The 23,712-nt window shown below is 47.5% G+C and overlaps 1 protein-coding gene across 2 annotated transcripts; it reads right to left on the reverse strand.

Annotated features, from left to right (window-relative positions):
* Positions 1–3,123: 3,123 nt before the first annotated feature.
* On the reverse strand, positions 3,124–23,272 carry STK25 (serine/threonine kinase 25). Of its 2 annotated transcripts, XM_026077389.1 has the most exons (12): positions 22,952–23,259; positions 17,686–17,999; positions 16,977–17,207; positions 15,223–15,279; positions 13,963–14,071; positions 12,627–12,784; positions 12,173–12,358; positions 11,812–11,957; positions 10,770–10,884; positions 10,406–10,477; positions 6,946–7,082; positions 3,124–5,378 (listed from the first exon to the last, which is right to left on the reverse strand). In XM_026077389.1, the coding sequence occupies exons 2-12, from the start codon at positions 17,743–17,745 to the stop codon at positions 5,339–5,341; spliced, it is 1,311 nt and encodes a 436-aa protein (XP_025933174.1). In that variant the 5' UTR covers positions 17,746–17,999; positions 22,952–23,259; the 3' UTR covers positions 3,124–5,338. The 2 variants fall into 2 exon arrangements, with proteins under 2 accessions (XP_025933174.1, XP_025933175.1); XM_026077390.1 differs by lacking the exon at positions 17,686–17,999 and having other exon boundaries at positions 22,952–23,272.
* Positions 23,273–23,712: the final 440 nt, after the last annotated feature.

Consider the following 23,712-nt stretch of genomic DNA (forward strand, 5'->3'; position numbering starts at 1 on the left):
CAATCTCAGCCTCTTATTCCTGGGCACATCATCCCCRTCAGTTGGGGTGTTCATGGGAGGACGGATGGTATCTTCACAGGAGCCTTGCATTTCCTCAGGCCTGAGAGAAGAGGTTTCACACCCCTAATTAATGGGTTTTGCAGTTCAGCTGTTTTCCTAGATGATACCGACTGCTCCTTTGTCACGTACGTATCGGCTACCTGACACAGCAGAGTTATGTTCTTTAAACCACCGGCTCCATGTAGGGATTTCAAGGAAAAAATCTCTAATTCACAATTGCTATTTGTCTTGCTTTTTTCACTGTTGCTATGTTTTCTTCCATATTAACAAGAATTGAGAATCCGTTACATAATTTATTGTAAGAAAAGCGGTCCCTAAGAGGACAGGCTGGCAAACACTGGTGGAGTGTTTTCCTCTTTAATGAGAGCTCTCCCCTGCAGTTACAGCCCTTTGCTGCTCTCCTGCCAGGAAGCTCCGTAGTAGCAAGTTCCAGAGGGGAAGAACAGGGTCTCTGTCAGCAATTGGTGGTTTCTGACCAACTCTCCACCATCTCCTTATCCCAACCATTGGCTGCATTGACTTAAATCCTGGCTCTGGAAAGCCCTGCTACTGGAAGACGCTTTTATAGTGCTCAAGTTATTCGATAAAGTAGTTTTCCAAGGTTATCATTCTAATCTCACCTAGCATCAGCTACGATCCACCTGCAGCAGACGGACACCACCAAGCAGAGTGATGTGGAAGAGGAGACAGTCTGTGCCTTTACTGAATTGTGAGTGACACAAAACAGGGGGAGGGGAAGAGCAGTTCAAGGGCAGCGCTGCTAGGCTGGAGGACCTGACTGACAGAACGTCCTGAAATTCAGCAAGGCTGGAGGCCAAGTCCTGCATCTGGGACTRAACAACTCCTTGCAACAGTGTACGCTGGGTAGCAGGCCTGGCAGAAAGAGGCAGAGTGCTGAAAAGCGAGCTGTGCGTGGCGAAAGGTAATATCGTCRACTGGTGTGTATGCTATGAAGGCTGGAACTGGCTAACTGCTAGCAGAGACAAGGACAGAAATGCTGGAGAAACGTGTACTTCTGAGAGCACAGTGCACGAGGGAGGGCAAAGTGTTTTCTGCCTAGAGTGAAATAACCTGTAGTTGTGCCCAATATTTCTTTTTAGCTAGCTGATGGGAATTTACGCTCTTAAAATCAGCCAGGCTTCATCTGAATTGCACCTATAAATCAGCTGTCATCGCAGTAGCACCACTGAGTGGGCCGCGCTGCAAAGTTCAGACTGCGACATGTACCCAGTGCTGCGGGAGACCGAAGTAACTATAAGGAGCCAGGCTCACCCGAAGCAAGCAGGGTGCATTTCTTTTATATAGCCCTCTGCAGGGCTACAGTAGCGAGTCTTCGCCCCCGCTTGTTTTTCCRTCTGGTGTAATGGGGAACAACAGCATTAGCATGTAATGCAAGGAAACAAAAGAAACAGCTAGAAAAATGATCAACATAGTGGAAGGAAACACCCTGAAGGCGGTACTATTTACATGGTGAATCCACAGATTATTTGAACACCTACGCTGTATTTATCCTCCCATCGCTCCGTCTAGCAGTGTAATACTGTTACAGCTCCTATTACAGGAGCGAGGCAGTGAGCAGAGTCTTCCCTTATTTTTGGGTAGCTGAGTAGTGGATGATCCTTTAGTTTGAGCAGCTTAAGCACTTAACCTTCATCTTGATATTTCCTATCTTGAAGCTGCGTGTGCTGTCTGCGCTGGCTTGAGGTGTGGTGCCTGGAACGGGAACCTCTGGTGCCAGCGGACCAAAACCCAAGAACAACAGAAAGCAGCAAAATTTCTTTCTCTGGTAGAGAAAATAAAGCGCAAATGCGCATGYGCTTAAGGTGCAGGAACACGGACTATAAGCCAGAGGCTTCACTACTGCTGGCAAAACTGCTTACCTCTYGCCCTGGCAAGCTTTCAAACTGAGGAAGATTTCAATGGCGTATCAGTTCTTCTCTGAAATCCCACATTATAGTTTAGTAGGTCAAGATTTTTCCTTTGTCAGAACTGTGCAGGATTATGTTCCGTCTTTGCTACCATCACTAGCGATTACCTTAACAAAAGCACTAGGAAAGAACAGAATACAAGTGGTCCGTAATCATCAATTATTTCTTGCTACCAGAACACAAACTAAGGGAGAGATGAACCCATGCGCTTGAGACCACCTCGCTTAATATACTCATTTCATTTTAAAAAAAGCTGTATTTCCTGATGAGCACTAGCAGTTTTCCCTGCTATTCTGTCAACAGTATGTTGGGCAAAGGTGAGTGCAAGCACGCGTCATTTAAAAAAAAATTCCAAAAAAGCACATTCAAAAGTACTTTGGTCAATCTCTGCCCCCCACCTTTTTGTTTGCTTGTTTCCAAGGAAAAGCAGCTGACAAACTACTGCACAGCTTGATCAAAGAACTAACCGTAAGCCTCATTTTTTAGTCCTTGGCTAGGCAGAAACACGTCATACACCCRGTTTTAAACACTCACTTGAAATGGAATCTCCTAGATGTCTCTCCTGTAATGGAGAGGAAGGCAGAGGTATCCGGTTGTCAGCTGTCAAGATGGAACTTAAGTCTGAATCCCACAGATCTTTAAAAAGGAATCCAGCAAAAACCACACTGTTAAACAGAGCGGCACTTTGGGAGACAGYGCAAGCCTAGCTTAACAGCAGCGCGTTTCCGCACGAAGGATTAACGTAACACACCTTCCACTGAATTCCCTCCTCGCGCAAAGAGACRACTGCAGCTCCGAGTCTCGCGCTCCCCAGCCTCTCCCTCCCTCGTGGCAGGGAGGGTTCCTTCAAGCAGTCAAAAAAATTGCTGCCTAACATCATTCCCTCCTTTTCGGAGCAGGCCTCGGCAGCATCCTGCATAGCGCGGAGCTGTTTTTTCCAGGAGACGACACCTGGCCGCCTGCAGTTTTAGGGGACCACCATTTTTTTAGAGCTGCCAGGCACCGCACAGCAGAAYGCTGTCACACGGCTGCTTCAGAAACCCAGCACCAGCATCAGGGAAGACCAAGCAGAAGGCAAAGAAACCGCAGCTTGAGCAAATAGTAGTATTTCCCTAGTAAGAACGAGCTCCACAAACCGCGTTTGATTTGTTACTTTATTGAAAGTGGCAGTTCCCTTTCAATGTTTTTAAAAACTAAAACCACTGTTGCTCTGAATACTGAAGGAAGGTTGTGGGCATTGTTTCCTTTAAAAACTTTACTCGTTACACTGCAGTGCATGTGAAGAAGAATAATAATACAAGGTACCTTATTGACACAGTTTGCTACCGTCATGAACAACAACTTTAAAAAGCAGCAGGAACCTTTCAGCTGCCTTTCTGCTAGACTGCAGCCTCTGCCTTCCGCCTGGGTAGGTGTCCTACCTCTGTGCTAACTTCTCCTCCTGAGGGGGGGGAAAAAAAAGGGGGGGTTGTTCTGTTTTTTCATACAAATACAGGCTCTGATAGCTCACACGACCYGGAGACACACCACTCCGCCACTGATCCCTAGCCAGACGAACCACCAGCACCCGTTCTCTGCCGGACGAGTCCAGCGTGTTTGCTGAGCCTGTATTTATACAGCACAGAGGAAGGGGAAAGGGTAGGCATAAGCTAAAGTGAACGTAGTACGCTGGGATGGGGGGCCATACGCTCCCTCTGAGCCAGGTCTGAWTCAAAGTACCAAAAAGAAGAAAAAAACACAAGTCAAACCTTRTTCACTAACAAAGTGGCCTATCTATCTTTAAAAAAAAATGCTGAACAGCTCTCGCTTTTGTTCTCAGCGGCTTTCGGGCGAGCCACATCATTCACAAACACCCAGCCAGAAGGCTCTGGGTGTCTAAAATCTTGCTGACTTAATGGTAATGTCTTTACAGTTAGAGAGTTCTCTAAGCAACTCGCTGTCAGAAGTTATGATCCTACAGCTGTTTTTCTAGACCTTTAAAGTATAGATTTAAGATCTGTACATTAACCTGAATTAAAGACTTGCTTGAGAAACTAGTACTATACAGAAAGCAAAGCTAGTTGGGACGGCTCCACTGGAATACCTTAAGCAGGCAATACATCAGTAGATGCTTTAATCTCTCTGCTAGCAAGCAACAACGCACCTTGTCAACTGGAGCAAAGCCCTGGCTTCAGTGAGTTTAGCTCCCAAACTCTGAGAAGAGCCAGTAGGGGAAAGTTGAGAGGAAGCTGATGGGGGCCCAGCGTGGTTTTGCTACCCAAACCGCAACACATGGACACCACTGCTGTCTGCCAGCTAAYTTTTATCTTCCTGTAGAGGACAGGGTGGGTTTTTTTGCCTCAAAACCCTCTGAAATRTAGAATTGCCTTTTGAAGAACTGAAGCCCTGTCAGTGCCTTTGGTTGTCTTAGTCCCTCCCCCCCCCCAAACCCCTTTTTTTAACCCCTTCTGCAACATTTGAGCAAACACAGCAGGATGGCTACTCAGCTTAGAGATCAGGGCTGCCAAAAGCCACATATCTGGCCACTTCAGCTGCAGAAAGCAACAAGGAAAGGAACCCTCTCCGCTCCCCAGCCCTTTCAAACCAGAACACGACCGCTTTGCCTTGCCCCTCTGTACTGGCCCAAGGCAAACTTTGCTGTAGCCTGAATTAGATGAACCAAGGCCTAATGCAAAATGATGTCCCAAAGCCAAAAAAGGAAGCACAGTCAGCAAACCCATCCTCCTGTGAAATGTCAAGCTAGGAGAGACCAGCAGCAAGCTGCACATTTTAGCTTAACTGCTGCTGTAGTTGAAAGCTTTTCTTTACTAGTGTGTGAAGGAGTTGAAACAATCCTCTCGAACAATTAGAGCGCTGCTCTAACTTTCCCAGAGGCTGTAGTGCGTGGAGAGCTTGCAGACATACCTCACTTGCGCATTACTGCTCACAAACACTTCTTTGGAATGGGCAGAAGGCYAAACCCATCAGACTTGCCTTTGAAACGTATCTGAATAGAAGAGACTCTCCCTCTTTTCCAGCAGCCAGGCATTTACCTATAATAAGCTGTGAATCAAACCAAGCCAAAATGGATACATCCATAGGGAAACAATTAAAAACTGCATTGAGTACATTGTAAAAACAATTAGACCGCCCATCTTGGGCTCTGCAAAAGGTCTAAATTGTACTTGCATTGCAAACCCCACCCTGGGTTATCATGGAAACACGTGTATATGAAGGCTCTGAAATGTCCTGGAGTCCGTAACACAATGTTACATCCAACAGTAGATGGTGGTCTGGGTTCTTATGTAGTTCTTATGAAGCYGGAAAAAAATCCTTCTCCCCCCTCAAAACAGCAGCAGGGAACGTAGGTGTCAGCGGGCAGAAGTCAGGTGGTTCCGACTGTGTGAAAACCTGCAAGAAAGAAGAACGAGTGGAACTGGTCGCTGCTATCCATCTGAGTCCTCACCCTGAAAGACTGCCTACACGCGCTGTACCGACCAGCGCGCCTGCTGATGAAGGGGCAAGTCTGCATGTGTTTTCCCCTATCCCAACTCTCYGTTTTCTAGATGAAGTTGTAAGTCTCTGGAAGGAAAACCAGCTGAGAAGGTGGCTTTTTTTTTTCCTCCACACCTTTAAATGCAAGTTTAGGACAGGCTAACAAGAAGTTTTGAGCATTAACGTTCTACAGCAAGAAACAAACCTCCAAAGAACGGTGTCAGTCCCTTGTGCTTATGCATTTTCCGGTACTGCCATTTCTAAGCTGCTAGCAACAAATGATACTCATTGAAACAGCTGTGCTGCAGTCATCCAGAGAGTCACCCAAAGCATATCCGTGCGAGTATCTCTCACTCAGCTAGAGGATAAAAACCTTTGCAGGAGTCACCAGCACAAGTTCTGCGACCTCTGTCAGGCAGCCAGCTCAGACAGGAACGTTCCCTTTCGTGCTCTGAGTGATTATTACGTCAGGGATCTAAAGAGACCCATGGCAAATTTGCTTGAAAGCTTTGAGGCCTTCTGCTACTAAGTCATTAAGGATGGCCAGTATTTTTTGCCCTTAATATCTAAGGTTTCTTTTTGCTTGACAGCATCAGGTTGCCACTTTAGCTACRAGCCACAAACTAAGCCATCAGTCATCAAAAATAGATGCTTCGAAAGCCCTGGTTCAAGGGAGTAAAGATTGAGTTGTATTTACATTAGCAGCTGGAGGATAGAACGGCTCCTTTGGTCATATAAACAGCAGAACACTTAACATTTGGCCCCTCACTGGTCAGGAGGCTGGAAGTAAGGTTTCTTGACTGCTGAGGAAAGGGGAAGATTCAGGATGGCCTGCTAAGGGCCGTGATGGGGATGAAGCTGAATTAGTGTTAAATAAAGTCTGATAAACTTGTGAGCAGGATCTGACATTGCTATCTACACTACACAGATTTCACTTGGTGCCAGTAGCGGAGCCAAGTTTGATGTAGTACCTGTTAAGCAGCAGAGAACTTCATTATACTGGACTATACTCCTTCACTGATTTATTATTAAGTACCTGCTACCTGATCCTGGGTAAGCAAAGCAACTGGTTGCAAGTGGTGCTTTAAAGCACATTCCTCGCACTGAAACAGATACTCTCTAGTCCAGAAGTGATCTCAGCAACATTTTGCTGAGTGTCCGCTACCCGGGTAATGGGACAACCAGGATGTCATATGTAAAGTGAAGGTAGGTAGCAGCATCTTTCTGTGCTCTGTAACATTCCCCTACGCTATAGAAACCTGTTTAGTGTAAGAAAGGGCTTCCCAGGGCAGGAAGAACTGCTTCTGTTGCATGAAAGGCAGTTAGAAGAAGTGACTTAAGGACTATTAGATCAGCTGTCGTCAGTATTCATATTTTGGGTGTTCTGACTGCTCAGTACCAACCTTTAACATAGCTAGGCAGTACGGCAACGGTTCAGTTCACTGCCAGCTCCACCCCAGCTCACAATGTGGGGGACACTCACCTTTGTACCCGCTCCACCATGTGTGCTATCAGTTTGTCAGAGATGCCTGGGCAGGACTCCTCAGCCAAGCTGAAGGCATTTTCCAGCTCCTCCATAGCTCCCACGTTGCCTCCAGTCTGCTTGTGCTTGTCTTTAAGCTGCAACCCAGAAACACCGCATTAGCTCCTCACCTCACTGCAGAAAGCACCAGCCATGCAGTGCAGCACGGAGATCGAGTAATACCCCAAGTATGCAGGAGGGCAACCACACTCTTCCTAAAAACATAAAAATCAGGGCTCTTTCTTTTTGTAGGTTGGGAAGACGGAAGTCCAGTGTCTGGATTTCAGGCTTTCTCTGGGTACTAATTAACAATTAGAGTCCTTAATAAAGAGGCTCTGAAATACTCTCAGACAACCTAAGTGATGGTAATGGATCAACAGCCCTGAAAACCCAGACGTAGCTACAGAACAAAGAGCTCTACTGCAGCTGTATCTGAACCAGTACAGTCATCGCTGTTGCTAAGAATAGCTTAGCACCCTTACGCACACATCACAGGTTTCCAGACCGGTAGGGCAGAAAATATAATACTGGCATTGCGTTACCGCCACTTTTAGCAGCCACAAAAAAAAATAAAAATAAGAAGTTTGAGTTGCTTGAAGGCAGAGGGAGGCTGCTGCCACACTACAGACTCTCTACCACAGTGTCATCCCCAAGAGGGAGCTTTCCCCAGGTGGAAAAGGGGAACGAAGCCCACACACCCAGACCTCTGAGCGCAGCATCAGACCTAGATGAAAAGCCTCTTTGCACCTCTCGTTGTTAGCGTGCTCTGACCGGGCCTCCGCAACTGCGGGTCTGCTTACATTTCCCCACCTCCTTCGCTCGAGCRGCTCCTTCCTTAGCATACACCATTAAGCAGCGAGCTGCACGAAAAGCAAAGCCTTCTGCTGAACAAGCAATGTCTGCCAGCTAACCGCTGTCCAGTTCAATTAAGCTCCCATTAGGCTAGACCGATTAAGGGGCTTTACACAAGCCTCGCAGGTCTTTGTCTGCAATTCTAGGATCAGACTTCGTGTTGTTGAATTCACCTTCTCTGCCGCGGCAGGATGCGGGACAATGCGAATGCTGATCCCCAGCTGGAACCGTCCCCGCGCTGCTGCCTCTTCAGCAGGGTTATTGCTCGCTAGCACAAAGCCTCAGCTGCGTAAGCAGCTCACACGCTTCTCTGCTCCTTCAGAAGTGGCAGCAGGGATGAAGGGCGACTCAACTACACCGAGGACGCAGATTGCTCAGGCCAAAAATAGTCGTGACACCAAGGCCAAGGATTTGCTTTGAGCTCTACCTGATCACAGACTGCCTGCCTCATGGAAGCAAGAAGAGACATGGGGTCTGTTCTACAAGCTGCTAGTTTACCTCCATCCTTTGATGCCAAGCCACCAACCTTTAGTTTGCCCAATAGCCTGTGATGTGAGCAGTCTGTGTCATCCTGCTGCTTTCTACTGTGGAGGAGCTTTCTGGAGGTTAGCAGGATTCACTGGATACTGTACAAAGCCTTAAGGGTTGGCTTTTATTCACTGCTTAGTCCTACAGGTCCAAATACCTTACCCAGAGCCTCTCCTTTAACAGACAGGTTTCCAGAGCTGCATAGTTGCCCACACCTGTACTCCAGCATGGGTCATTTGCAATATTAACATCCAATAAYGCACATGCAGGGAAGGCATATAAAAGACTGTAAACAGCATCTCACTAAGACCTCAGTTCATAAAGCCCAGCTCCAGCCCTCTTATGGAAAGTGGTGATCAAAACTTGGCACATTCAAGAGCCCCTAATGCAACAGCAAGGAGAAAGCCTGCTGCTGATAGGAAACTCTGGAACTGAAAAGAAAAACATGCGCAACAAGCAGCGAGGTAGCTTTCCTGCAGGATGTGGAGGAAAATGTTCTCCAAACCCCTGCTAATCTGCTCAGAAGCACAGGTTATTTCCGTAACTGCTCAGAACCTCCTCTGCACCTGACCATGGGAGTGGGGTCAGCAGAGTCAGCAGGGAACTCTAATCAAAGGAAAGAAGGGTCAGCAAATTTGGGGCAGGTGAGTCAAGCTAGCAGAAATGAAAGGCCCCCCCACAAACATCACTTCATGCCTAGAATTGGCACAGCAAGGTTGCTAAGAAGCAGCCCAAAGACGCACTCATTGGCTTAACAGGCCCACAGCTCTGAGCATCCTCTCCCCAGAAGGCTCCTAACCAGAAAGGGCCAAAGTCCAGAAGTCAGCGGTCATGCAGCATGAAYGGATTGTCTGCATCAGGAACTAGCAATACCCTTATCCATCTTTATCTCATAGGTCTAGGTCTATGAGACCTGCCTGCATGCACTGGCCTCCAGACCTCAAGTCCAGTGGAGCACAGAAGAGGCCAGTTAGTTAAATTCTCAATTTCCAAAGCAATCTTGTCTAAAGAGCATCAAATGTCTGCTTTTCAGAATGACTTCTGCTGTCAACACTGAGCAGTAAATCCTCCTTCCATATAGCATTAGACCCAAGAGAAGAGTTTAAGTCCAGRGACTATCTTGAAGAAGCACAGGCCTGTGGTTGGCCTCCCCTGGAGCAGCATCAGGATCCTGAGCAGAGCAACCCATCAGGACCAGAGAAAGGGTCTCTGTGACCCAGCACCCTAAGGAAAAGCACAGAGGATCCTGACACACAGCACCTGCGTAAGCTGCTTCTTCCCAAGYGGTACCTCCTTTCCTACTCTCCTGCTGGAAACAGCAACCAAAGCCTATAGCCTCTTGCAGTTGTCATCTTCTCCTCCCTTAAAATGCCACCAGGYTGACTAATAATGGTAGTTTTTAAAATTAACTCCTCATCCCCACCCAGAATACAAGGCAGGGAAACAGGCTGGATTTTCCAAGCCTGTTTTCTCCATCTACTTTCTACAGGTCATATGTAGCTAGTTTTTTAGCCATGGCATGCTAGCAATAGCAGACATCTATAAATCAAAAAGATGGCCTAGTAATTGYGAAAGCCAACTGCAGATCTAACCCATGTACATCAAGAAAGATTTCTCCTCAGCGACTCTGCTGCGGGTTGCTGTGTATGGCAGGGAGGAGCTGCAGAAGGCATCAGAGCAGGGAGCACGCACAGCGACAGGCAAGTCCAGGGACAGTGGAAGTCCAGTGTCGCCCAGGCATTAGCAAGCCTAAGGCACAGATAAGAAGCAGGTATTCCTGTATCTCGTCCTCGCCTGAAGACAACACAGCAACACTATGCTTCCAGGAACACAAGCGATTTGGAGAGGGAGCTCCAGGAGCATATTCACTTTCTGATCATACTGCATAGACTTCTGAACAGAGACACAAGTGCTTTACAGCCCCTTAACCCTACTAGGTACCTCGCCCCAAGTCCCTTCTCAGAATCCTTCCCATTTGCAAAGCCATGCCAGGTCCCTCTTCATCTCCAACCACTGCAGACAGCAAGAAGGTCCTACTCACCTCCCCAAAGACTGGGTGAACAAGTGTGGAGAGACACTGTGACCGTGGTTGCCTCTTGATGGGCTCAGTAGGCTAGAAAGTAACACACAAAGGAGTTACAAGCACAGGCAAAGGCTCCCAAGACACATGAAATGCTAAACTTTTGATAATTTCACAGCACCTCGATCACAGCGCCCTCAACCAGGTCTCAGGAAAGCCACAGCTTGCAGTACCCCACGGATGTGGAAGAGGCARTTCTGGGGCACTAGCTCGATACCAGACTAAAGTCAATTTTAGATAGAACATGAGTGACTGGTAGCTATCCCAAGACCTTCCAGCTTGTGTTAGTTCAGTCTATTTTTGAAGGAACAGATGACAAACTGACCTTCTGGGAACCATGAAGAGCCATTCCTTTGTGCAGTTTGCCCAAGGAGTTGGGGCGAATAGTTGGTGGGAACGTCCAGATTGGACCCTGGTCTCCATCTTCTGTGTCTCCATCACTGGAAACACAAAGGGGGAGGTCAAGGCAAAGCAGCAGCTCCACACACTGGATGTTTTACCCATGCATTCCCATATTCATAAGCTCTCCCTCACATGATCAGCATACCACCACAGGGCTCCAGGCCCTTCCCTACCCCAGAAAAAAGTCCTAGAGAAAAAMCATTCTAGTCTCTAGAGCCCATATGAAGCACCACGCAGATCTGAGCCAAGAACTAGATCACATTCCCGAGTCACTATGGCTACCAAGGACAATACTTTCCACTCCAACCAGCTTGAGTGTCATTTCAACTGCTGGTTAAAATTATGAGAATTTCAAGATCCCAAGCGCACAGTTTCAGGAGTCAGGCTTATATAAGGTGTTCCAGGCCAACCTCCCAGAGTCATTTGCCACTTGAGTCTCCGCCACTATAGATAAAGCAAAGCTCTGTCATACTAGCCCRGCAACAAACAGTAACAGAAGTGCCTTTTTCTCACCTGAGTTTCATAGTCTCTTTATCCTCCACATCAGTAGTGAAGCTCTCTACACACGAATGTACACGAACCCACGTACACAACCGTTAMTAGAGCCTGTAGCTCTAGGGAAGGCAACGCATTACACTGAATGTGCATAAAATGCAGGCAATAAGGGCCTYGTTTTATTAGTGATGCACAGACTGGATGTTTCTTATCGGTATTTTTGATTCCTCACACTGAAAGAGACTCCACAGGGGAGACTAGAATAGAGTTCCAGGTCCCACTGAACAGGAGGTAACAAGCTATTTCTTCAGGCATCAGTCCTTTACTCTCACAAGCAGATGCTCACAGGTCTCCCCGTCCTGACATAAGATTTCCCACCCAGTTGGGGAAAAGGACCTAAACTGCTTGCAGCAAGCTACGCAGGGYGCAGAGTGCAGCGGGGCACCCCTCCATGCAACATATGTACATACATGTCAGAATCACCAGAACTGGAATCCTCTCCATGGCCCTCTGACTTCCAGCGCTTGAATCGGTCAATCAGCTCCATTAGGAATGAGGTTTTCTTGGTGTAGCGTGTGATGAACTTGTGCTTTAGCAACTCTTTAGCTGTCGGCCTCTGGAGCAAATAAGGAAAGCATGCTACATATGGCACTGTCTGTGTACTAAACACACAAGTGCACTGCCTTTAATTCTTGCCGGGCTTGCCCTTCCATTCTGCAAACGCAGTACTGCTTGCTCTCCAGCAGCCTTGCACCAAGAGGTCTTTCTGCTAAGGAATCTTTGGCCTCTGAAATATGCTACCCAAATTCAGAKGTGGACGGCAATACTCACAAATCTAGGATCCTTATTGAGGCAGGCTTCCACAAACTCCTTGAAGGGCTTGCTGTGGTGTCCCTCAAGTGTCGGAGGGTTATTTTTGGGGATCAGGAAGAGAACCCTCATAGGATGCAAGTCAGAATTCGGGGGCTCTCCCTTTGCTAGTTCAATGGCTGTAATTCCAAGGGACCAGATATCTGCCTGAGAGAGGAGCAAGAACAGTGACTGCAGAGGACGGCAAGGAGCAATTCTGCAACATGAAAGCACAAAATTTTATATAGCTGAAGAGCCTATTACATAAAATCAGACAGGGTGTTTTAGGTCTAATAGACAAATTTCCCTGCAGACCCTGAACCATAATAGGGAAGTATCATTCTTGCAACAAGCATCTCCAACCTCTGTATTAATCCTAGCACTATATAATTTATAGTAGTATCAAGTAACTACCCTTCTCCTGCTCCCAGCTCACCTTGAAGTCATAAGCAGACTGTTTGATGACCTCTGGTGCCATCCAGAACGGAGTTCCAACAAAGGTGTTTCTCTTGATTTGGGTGTCTGTCAACTGTCCAGCCACTCCAAAGTCAGCCAGTTTCACATCTCCTTGTTCCGAAAGCAGTACGTTGGCAGCTGTTCACACAAATGGGTGTAAGTCCACTGGTTTCTGAACCATCTGCAACCCATATGGAACTGAACCCTGAGAAAGGACCTCACTGTGACATCCTCTTTTACTCCATGAAAATCCTTAGCTTGGATTTCCAGCTTCAGATTCATTCCCATGCTCTGACCTCTGTTGGGTACCACAGACCAGACAGGACTAGCTGTGAAGTGAATTTCTGGTCACTTCACAAGAAGAGAGAGGATTTCAACCCAAGATACCTCAAAAGGTCTTGATTTCTTTTAGAGCAGCATTCAGTACAGATTAAACAGCAGACCTTTCTAAAGAGCTCAGAAGTCCTGGTCTTGTACTGGTTCCTGCTAACTTGGCTTAAGAGAGCAGCATTGCTCAGACTTATTTTTACAGGACTTTTCATCCTGAGAGAGACACTACCTGGAAACAGTCAGCGTTTCCACAGAGTGCTGCCAGTCAACAGTCCTGCACAGCTAGCACTARAAGTTTTTCGTGCAGTCACACATCCTCAACAGACTCCTTTCTACATATCTCCCTGCGTGAAGTCTCTTTGCTCTGCTTGTTCACATCACCTCCCGCAGAGCAGTCAGTATCCAACACTGGCCACGTCTTCACAGCACTGTCCTCCCGCTTCCCTCCGTTTCATTTTGCTCGGAGCGAGACTGCTCTTTGGGAGGCAGGGACCAGGTCTCTTTGCACTGCACAGGGCCAGTAGCTATAAAAATCATTAGTAGGACAAGATGACATGAGCTGCCCTGAYTTTCTAGGACTGTAAACCCTGTAGGCGGACAGCTCACAGTCAGAATAAGTTGTAGGCGAGTTGTGTCTAACCAGTCTTAAGGTCCAGCACACTAAAGCAAATGTCCAGGCATAGCCAAGGAGAGTCAGCAGATGTTTGAGGGCACCATCTACTAACTCCTTTGCTCTATCCCTCTATCTAGTCAAACTACAAATGCCAAAGAAAAGCTATAAATCCTTACTGCTACCCATAACCCAGACTAAAACCATCAAAAACAGGGGTTGCAATAAAATGAACAGTTTCAGATTCAGAAGCAAGCAACCCAATGCATTACAGGAAAAACAGCCTTTGAAACCGTTCAGGCTATTCCTGTATAATACTTCAAGCCATGTTTGGAACATCCCTTACAAGAAAAAGGGCTGAGCTCTCCACTCTTACCTTTGATGTCCCTGTGGATCTTCCTCTCAGAGTGCAGATAGTCCAAGCCCTTTAGAATTTCCCTCAGGATAGTAGCTATGTAAGTCTCTTCCAGAGGTCCAGGCTTTAGCTGAAAAAGGGCAAAAAGTTGACTTGAAGGGTGACTGACGCCTTAGATTTCCCAGCCTCTCTGTTTGTTACATGGAAACCTTTGCCAAGCACGTCAGACACTGCAGGAAGCACCTGCTGCACCAGGCTGGTGCACATGTCACTCTGCAAGCAGAACACTGGGCTTTGCACCTGGCATCTTTAAATGGAAAAACTCTGGGGGATTTTCGTTTATTAAAGGCTTCCTGTACCCTCCCTGCCACCCACAACATAAACCATGCCCCACCAACAGCAGCTTGTCTCTTGCTTCRGCCTGGAAATATATTGGCAAACAGAACTTCTTAGTTTCTCCTGCTCAAGCCTCTTTGCTAGCGTCCAAAAGCTGAATTTCAGCTACCACAACAGCCCGGAGAGAGCTTCTACCCTCTGGCTGTGGAGTAACAGGGTATTAGTATCAAAGCTTTTCTCCTTTTAATCAGTTCTACTCTAAACAAGTCCAGCCTTCTCAGTGCAGTAATTGAGGCCCTGACACCGAGATGACTTCTGCTGATGACAGGCCCCTACTACACCCTTCCTCTAAGTCAGTGCAGGCTCAGCAGTTTTCACTACAGGCCCTTGGTTACTGCTCTGGAAAAACACGCTTTATTGTCCCAACGAGAAAAGCACACTCCATGCTAAAGAATAGAGYACAGCAGAACTTTGCCAAATAAACTTTGTTCATTTTGCATTTGTGTTCCCTTAAAATCTGATGTAGCTTGTTAGACAAGCACTTGAAAACCTTGGTCACAGACCAGGGCCCTGCTGAACTCAGTGCTACAAAGGGACCAAGCAACACTGCAAACTCTTTAGGGGGACAGATCTTTGGTTAGGCAAGACAGGGATTTGCACTGCTCAAAAACAACTGGCCGTTGTCACATTGCAGTTCCCTGGCTTTCTCTTGTAAAGCAGCCGAGCACACTGGACAAGAGAGCTCTGACAGCCGAGCTCAGTGCAAACATTTCCTCCGTCCTGGCATACAAATAAGCAGCATGTCTGTCCTGCACTGCCTTCCCTTCCGACAGCAGGGCTGTCAGAAAGACGGCATGTGGCAAATGAGCGTCTAGCTTACGGACATTTCACAGATCAAGGCTCCAGCCCACATTTTTCGGGGACCAGAGCTTACCAAGTACTTACCAAATCCAGGGCTGAACCTCCTCCCAGGTACTCCATGATTATCCACAGTTTAGTGCCCTGCAAGCAAGAACCCAAGTTAAGAGCAAAGGCAAAAATAAAAGCAGGCAGAAAAGTTAAACCGCACCCCAAAGGCAGCAAGATGCATGAGTGGCTTTGTACAAGACAGATCAGAGAGGTGCTGCACCCTACAGCTCTCAGAGGCTTAAGGACAGAGCTCCTGGCTGGCTGTCTTGATGCTGACACAGCATCGCAACAGGGGACCTGTCCCACTACATTTCTCTCAGTTTCCAGTTTTATCTGAGCAAGCTTAGTGCCACTACAGGCACCAGACTACACAGCCCACAGAGATAAGCATATTCACAGGTTAGAGCTGTGCAACATCACTCCAAGCCATCTAGCACATCTCCAGCTTGTCAACACCAGGGATGACGGGAGCTTTTCAGCCTTTGATCTCAGTAACAGGGCTGCCAACTTGAAAGGAAGATCAGCAAAACACTCTCCTACTCCCCAAAGGGATTCCCAGGCTGAGGTTCACAAAGTCCTGATAAGAGATATGCAGCCGGTCCATGAAACCACAGCTTTCTTGATGTTTTCATTAGAAGGCTGAGAAAATGCATTTTGAAAGGCCTTTGAAAAATATGTGAGGAATCATCAGGATCCCCAAAGCCTAAGAATTGCTTTGCTCCAGACCCAATGTTACGTACACCTCCAGCAGCGGGCATGCAGATGCTGCTTCTGATCACCACTAATGGCCTCCATTAAGGATTCYCAACCCTGTTCTCAGTGGAAGAGATGCCACCTCATTTGTCCCAGCACTCCTCTAAAGACTCTGACCCTCTTTTTATTGTTTCTTCAACCCCTCAATACGTTCTTCCCTGGCTCCTGCTCCCCTGCAAGGCAGGGATTAGTGCAAGAGGGCTCCAGTCCTTGGCAGGCGTTTGCAGGTGCAGCCCTGCACCCTCCTTCAGCCTAGCCTGCAGTGGAAGTGAAACGGGCTTAGATGCTTCAAGCCATCCGCTGGAAATAACCAGCTGTCTGGCAGCCTCTCCAAGGCAGAGACAACATGAACAGCACTGCRTAGAGGGCAGCTCAGCTTTTGGGCAGCAGTATTTCATGCTGAGGAGCTCTGGGAAAGCTGGGCTCTGCTAGGGTGTGCTCAGAGCTCCCACTAGAAACCAGAGATAGGAGCCTTTCCCCTGAGAACAGCCTACTCCGCCTTCCTAGCAAAAAAGATCTCCATGTGCCAGGCTCCCAAAAGTAACTGGTGACAGGTTATATCCGGGAGAAAAGAACTAGCATCACACAACCACAAGATCAAAAATACAGCTTCAAGGTCCTCTTCTTTCCAGAGACAGTCTAGATCCTCCCAGAGACATAAAGCCATCAGTGATGCCACCTTAAAACCACAGTATTTCCAAAAAGCATTYCACAAACTTCCTTTCAAGAAGGGTCAAACTGGGCAGGGGCCTGTCTTTTCAATGGAAGATTTTCTATCCAAACTGCCCTGCTCTTGGGACCACATTGTGCTGAACACCTCATTTCCACRTGCTTTGCAAGCGTGTTAAAGCTGTCTCATATTAAAACCACACAAATGGGGGGGGCAAAGCCATTACTGTTCTTGCTGCCATAGCAAACCTTATAGATTGGGTACCTTTCCCCACTATCTGCTGCAGCATCCATACAGAGCCCTGCCCCACCCCCAAACTGCTGGCAAGGGAACTGCCACGGCTTTGCCCCTCAGCAGTGTCTCCTACCTTCAGGTAGGAGCCGTAGTATCGGGTGATGTAGGGACTATCACACTGGCTGAGCACTGTAATCTCCTGCTGAATGTCCTCAATTTCATCCTCGGCCTCCTCCAGATCAATGATCTTGATGGCAACCACCTCCTTGGTGCGGTTGTCTATCCCTTTATACACTTCACCAAACGATCCTTTGCCGATCCGCTCCAGCTTAGTGAACAGCTCCTCAGGGTCCACCCTAGAGTGCTAAACCAGAAGGCAGAGAAGAAAATCTGTAAGTCACATAACAGCTTACAGAGCATCATGCATACCCAGACGTCATCATTTTCATCTCAACTCCCCCTCTATGTTTCTACTCTGTTTTTAATCCACCTGAACTTCATATATCCTAAATGGTCTTCCCATGCTGAAATGCAYAGAGCATACCCAAGGTGAGAAGAACTGAAGAAATCTTTTACACTGGCTTTCTGTCCCTACAGACCTTGGTGGGGGAGGAAGGGGAGAGATACTGGGAAGCAGGATGTCAACAAGCATCCCTAAAGAAAGGGTCGGTTCTTTTGGGACAGGACAGATTTGATCTGGAGCACAATTGCGGGCACCAAACTAATGCCAAAGCAGCTTGATTAGCAAGCACTTCTTCACACTTGAACAGAAAGGCAGGCAAAGTGTCCACAAACCAGCTGCCTTTTAAACAGCAGAGTGAGCAAGGAAGAGGCCACCATACCTTCACAGGGTTGTTTCCCCAGTCTCCTCTTCTGCCTGTAAAGATTTTAGTGTGGTACATTTGCTCTCTTCCTTACTTATTCAGAGCATGAAATACTCCAGTAACATAAACACCAATCCAAATTTACAGTCTGCTCTTCTGCAGCCTGATTTCCAGGCTGCATCCAGCCCAGCGCTCTTCAGATGTTTGCACATGGAGCCTCCCGTCTTTCAGAAGGTCAGCAGCAAGAAGCCCAGATACCCRACTGTCCCAGGGGAGACAGAAGTGCTGAACGGACACTCCATCTACAGACTCGCTCTTCTGGAACAGCTTCTCTGATTGGCACAGCCAGATGCAAAAGCAAGTAACATTACCCTCATTAGATAAAGCACACCAACTGGGAAGCTGCTAACGTGGCGATCATCTGAGAAATAATGACTCTCTAACAGTAGTCAGGCTTCAAAATTAACACTTTCTTAAGAGGAATGTGGAAGAGAAAGGGAAGAAGCCAGAATCATTTTCTGACGCCATTTCATCCTGCCCAGCTGCAGACCCAGAGGTCCTGCTCTGCTTCATGCTATTAAAAGGCTTTTCGTGATTAGAATTTCTGCCTTTCTTAAAAATTAGTTAAAAGAAAAAAAAAATCTGGAAAACGTGGTCTGATCTACAGGAAGTGGCCAAGCTGTTACAGGGAGTTTTCCACACCCAGAGCTTCTCAGTCTCACCTCAGACACGTCACCCAAAGGGACCGCTCCCTTGCAAGGACCTTGAGCTGAGCAGAGATTTTATCTGAGAACAGGGCTGCTGCATTTTTCCATCTAACACCAGGTTTTAGCAGCAGGCCATCACTGAGCAGCATTAGGTGCTGCTTAATGATTAAGCCAAGCAGTCATTACTGGCTGTTTGCCTTCTGTGTCCAACGCATGGCTAAATGGGGTAAGCCAGGCCGAGGCAAGGACGAGCTTTACACTCGGCTCACTCAAGAGGATTTCCACGTGCATGCCAATCCAAGATACAGAAGGATAACCAAATATCCCTGTGCGTCCATGGCAACACCCAAACAGGCTCTACATTGAACAAACATGCTGGAAACGGACTGAAGGGGAAACGCAGAGATGGAAAGAACTGGAGACACAGCAGGGACTGGAGTGGGGGAAGGGAAGGAAGAAGATTTGAACTTGAGAAATGCCAGGAGACAACATGAGAACGACGACTGCAGCAGAGAACAACCCTCTGGCTGATCCAGACTCGCAAAAGGCCAAGAGCAGTTTCCATCTCTGGACCAACTTACAGCAGGGTGGCCCAGACATTTCCTTGCATAGTGACCCACTGCACTGCAGAAATGCCACTCACTACACCACCAGCTACTCCACGCATCAGGGAGAAGGAAGAGAGGAAGGACCATCTCCYTGAAGCACCTGGCTCAGCAAGGAAAGGAAACCACACATTGTGGGCACCGCAGAAGACATTACCAGGTGGCATTTTGGTGGGAGCAATCCTGACCTTCCACRACAAGCTAGATTGATAAAATTATGCTGATCCACAGGATACCTGTTCAGAAGCTCTCGTCTATTAAAAACAGCTCCTGTTTGAGCTGCCACGCTGTAACTCACCACGGATGAACAAATGTTCACATCTGTGGGTTTACAACCCTTAGCACTCAATCAGGCAGCAGAACAGATCCAATCATGTCAGGAATATGCCAGCTCTGCAAGTGCACAGCTCCATCAGAAGAGCAGAAGCACACCGCCACACTCAGGGGTATTAATGTGGGGAAGGGCAGGGGAAGAAAATAACATGTTCTGTGTAGCCCAGTTCTCCCCCACCCCAATAAATTTGCACCTGCTGAACAGTGCGCTGAGGAGTGTAAAAAGCAGGATCTGTCCCTTTTCTGAAYAGCAAGTGATCTCAGTGCCACTCTTATTGTCAAAGAATTGCCCCGGCTCCAAATCCACGTTTTGGAGTTGCACAGCCCCAAACAGATCAGACAAACTTCGTTAGGAGAAGGTAATAGACTCCAGATGAAATGTTTCACACCTGCATAAGTGAGCTTGCCAGCCTAAATAAACTTATTAGCACCTGGCAGCTCTGCAAGAGCTTACCAGCCTGGGATCTTTCCATTTCCTTCCACRCTCACAGAGCCCACCAGGGCTGCAAAATGGAGCTCCAGACCACAGACAGAAAGGCTAGCYGACCTGCTGCTGCCCCCTGTCCTACAACTCATAAAGCCTTTAAGGATGTTCACSTCATCGTACCTTTTGGCTTGACTGACTGGCAATTACCCAGCAGTTCTGGAGCAAAAGGCCTCATGGTGATTCTCCCCTTTGAGGGCAGTCTGGCACTAGAGATGGCTCAGAGTCAGGCATGAACAAGCTTTGGTGGGAGAGCACAAAAACCCCACTATCTTGGTTGTACGTGCAGGAAGGGGAGAGAACAAATATGAGGAGGGAGAGGACAGGCTGCTAAGTAACGCTCCACTGCTCCCCTCCTGCATCTAACCTCCCAGCAGCAGAACAGGAGAGAAGGATGCTCTCTCATGACAGGTGTGTGGGTGTTTGCCACCATGACTGATGGCATCGTGTTTTAAAACGGAGCAACCGCAGACATCAGGAATTAAGAATCGCAGCGTGTTATGAGCCAAGCCTGGCAGCAACACCAGCTGCTCCATGGGGAGAGAGTGGGCTTGGCAGCTCGACTACCTCCAGCTGCAGAGACAGGCAGTCGGTGACATGACACCCTCAAGCTTTCAAAGAAGGGAAAGTCCCCACCCTCATTTCAAAGCTACTACTTGGAAAGATAAGCTATATGTTGGCAACAGAAACAAATGCCCTTTGAACCACCTCAAGATCTTTTCTCTGGGCCGTTTCTGGCTTTGTTCCAGCTTACTCTTGGAAGAGTTGCATTCAGCATCGTGAGCAAGAGTCACACCTGCATCTGCGGCATAAAACACCGAGAGGTGCTTATACCCATTTGGAAAGGAGAGTTTCTTAGTCTGGGGCAGGTCAGGATCGTAGGCACTGTTTTGTATGGCAAAAGTCTGGATGTCAAGTCTGTCTGGGCCACATTACTTTAAGAATTACAGCTGACTTGGAGCTTGACAGTCTCCAAAGATTTATATGAAACTACAGCGTTTAGTGTTACTTCTGACTACAGAACTTTCCAAGCAGCCAAGCAAATCAACATCATTTTCCTCTGACGCACACAGCTGAAGGAGGAAGTTGGTTTTAATGGACTTCAGCTACTGACCTCCTTTCCKTCATTCCCTCCTCTGCTTCCCAACTTCCCATCCAGCATTTCTGCACGTTGCATCCTACATACTAACCTTTGGGCCACTGAGATGTTTGCAGCAGCGCTATGTTCTCTTTGGGGAAATCAGCTTTGTACCTGGAAACATTTGAAAGCTTCCCTGTCCATATGAAATTAGTACACAACTCTTTTCAGCGGCTGAATCCGAGACAGTTTTGAACTTCTAGAGTATAGCTAAGGAGCTAAGTTTCTGTAGCAAGCAACACTTTGAAATACAAATATAATCATTTGCCTGAGACTGCGAAACTGCTTCACAGATAGTATTCTTTTGCTTCAAGGCAGCGAAACATTACTGAGTCAGAGAACTTGAGAGMCTTTCTCTAGGTCACATAAGGAGCAGCAAAACTGGAATCAGAGCTCAGCTCACAGCTTTAAATCCTGCAAAGCAAATACATCTTCTAGTGGATAGAGCTCCCAACAAAGACCGGAGGCCCACTGTGCTGTATATACACAGCAAAGGGCAGTCAAAAAAAAGAAGGCCTAAACAACCTAGGCAGGGAAATGGAAGCACGAAGGTAAAGCAGCTTAGTGACTTGCCCAAGGTAATCCAGCATGTCAGCAGAGCTGGGAATCCAAGCTAAGCCAAGCCTCTGACATCCCAATCCAAGTCCTATAGTCTCYTGATTTTCACAGTACCTCCCCACTGTTCTCTAAATTTAGGTGAGCAGAACTTCAGCACAATTCCTACTGCCCTCCAGCAAGYCTCAACTGCACAGATTACAAGGTCTCATCCAGGATTCCTGAAGAGATCCAAGGAGTGGACAACAGAGACTGCTTTCCTATTCCAGGACCAGATGGAGAGTCATGGTATGATAGAATCTGAGAATGCATGATATTTATGTAATAAGTTAAGAGGTTAGAGCCCTGGAGCTCTGATAAGCTTATCAGTGAACGCTGTATATAAAAAGCTCATTGCAACTAAACTGACAGCTTGTTGGTATTTACATAAATCCATCCACAAACAATTTTACTAACTCCCTACTACTCTATTCACAATTATCTTCCTTGGTTTTATCGGCTTCTTTCAGCTCTACTCTCCTACCTACTTATCTACAAGCTTAAGAGGAACCTTCTCTGTAGCTACTGAACTCAGCCACTTCAAATTTTTCCAGCCCTAACTAGACAGCGTCCTCGCCTATTCCTTTCATTTCTCTCCCTGTATTATGACTCATTCAGGCTCTATATTTGCATTTAATTCCACAACTGTTTGGGGAAACAGTTTATACRAAAGACAGCATGCAAACCAAGATGCACTGCAAATCAATCAATTTTATACTGAAAAGGCTTGGAGAAAGCATCATCTCAAACCACTAAAGCTTTTAGTGTTTAATTCTACATCTGGGAACAGAACAGAAAAATGCCAAAATTCTCATAAAACATGGTTTAAAAATCTATATTCAGTATTGACATCTGCCAATAATCAAACGCATTCCACAACCAATTTCAGAAGAAACGAGGCTCAAGTCAACACTGTTAATGTGGTTCAGTTCTGAGTCCCAAGTCATGACATCATCCTTCCATGTCCTCTTAGGAAAATGTCCTCACAACAACAGGAGTTAACCACATCCACTGGGGCTGACATCTCTCTCAGAAGAGATACATGTTCAGCACCAGATTTTGCTACCCCTCAGGCATTAAGGTTACAGGCACTATTTTTCCCAGGTTACTACTGTGAACGCTTCTAATACAACATGTCTGCCTCAGTCTGTACACATAGCTTTTCTGATCCCATTTCTGGCCCAGCTCTCCTAAAAAACACTCAGAGAGACAATGATTCCTCTCCCCCTAAGAGGAGCAAAGTTACCCTCAGAGAGGAGCACTGCACTGGGACAAGAATCCCCTCTCTGTACAGGAGATCAATCAGCTAATAGGAGCAATGAGACACGTGCAAGAGAGAAACAGTGGCAAAAAGTTATTTGCTGGGAGCGTCATGTTTGCTCTCGACGCAAGAGTTTAAAACGAGTCTTTAATCCTCACTTACCTGGCTGGCAAATTCCCTCAAGTGAGCCATGCCTACAGGATGGTCAGACATCCGCTTCTGCAAAATCAGGGCGGTTGGGTTGCTGTAGCACAGCGGGCAGGCGGTGCTTTCTCATCCACTGGTCAACTGGGACAAGCAAGAACACAACAGCTCTAACTCAAGGTTCCCAGAGTCTGGCTTATTCTCCCGAAAACTACCTTCATCTTTATCTCCTCAGTCTGCAGTTCTCCTTGCACCTCATCAATCCGTTCAAAGTGTGCCAGCCCCTCCTTGCATCAGCAAACCCCACAATTTTTCCCCAGCCGTGCCTTCCAGACAGATCAAGGAACCTCCCTTGAACGACAGACACTGCCACAGCTTCAAGCACCCTCTTCCCTGCCATTGCCTCACCACAGCTCCCAGGATATATCCGCAGCACAGTCCACCCAACTGTCCTCACATACCCCTTCCGTCCTAGCACTCCCCTGTAATCCCCTCAACGCACGCTCCACTGAGGCACCATTTACCCCAGTGCATCCATTTGCCAAGCTAAGCTCCCCAGGACACCTCCTGCCCCTCCTCAGGGTACCCCAAACCCCACATCAGCCCAGAGCACCCCCCAGACCCAACGCGCAACTCCGTGCTCCTCAGCGATGCTTTCCACAGGGCGTCCCTCCATCCCAGCAACCGAACAACCCCAACGCAGCACGGCCCCGCACGGCCCACCCCAACGCAGCCCCCTTGGGGACCCCCGCCCCAGTGTCCCCAGCATGGCACCCCCA

Source organism: Apteryx rowi, unplaced genomic scaffold, assembly GCF_003343035.1.
Source record: "Apteryx rowi isolate R43461 unplaced genomic scaffold, aptRow1 scaffold_450, whole genome shotgun sequence".
NCBI classification, from domain to species: domain Eukaryota; kingdom Metazoa; phylum Chordata; class Aves; order Apterygiformes; family Apterygidae; genus Apteryx; species Apteryx rowi.

What these genes read in the sequence shown, in the direction of transcription:
- STK25 (XM_026077389.1), bottom strand. Translation starts at nt 17,745, where the DNA reads ATGTACCACACTAAAATCTTTACAGGCAGAAGAGGAGACTGGGGAAAC. An exon ending in ACTACGGCTCCTACCTGAAG is followed by an intron (nt 15,280 to 16,976) that starts GTAGGAGACACT and finishes TCTTGCTTGCAG; the next exon opens with GGCACTAAACTGTGGATAAT. An exon ending in AGTCTGCTTATGACTTCAAG is followed by an intron (nt 12,359 to 12,626) that starts GTGAGCTGGGAG and finishes CTCCTCTCTCAG; the next exon opens with GCAGATATCTGGTCCCTTGG.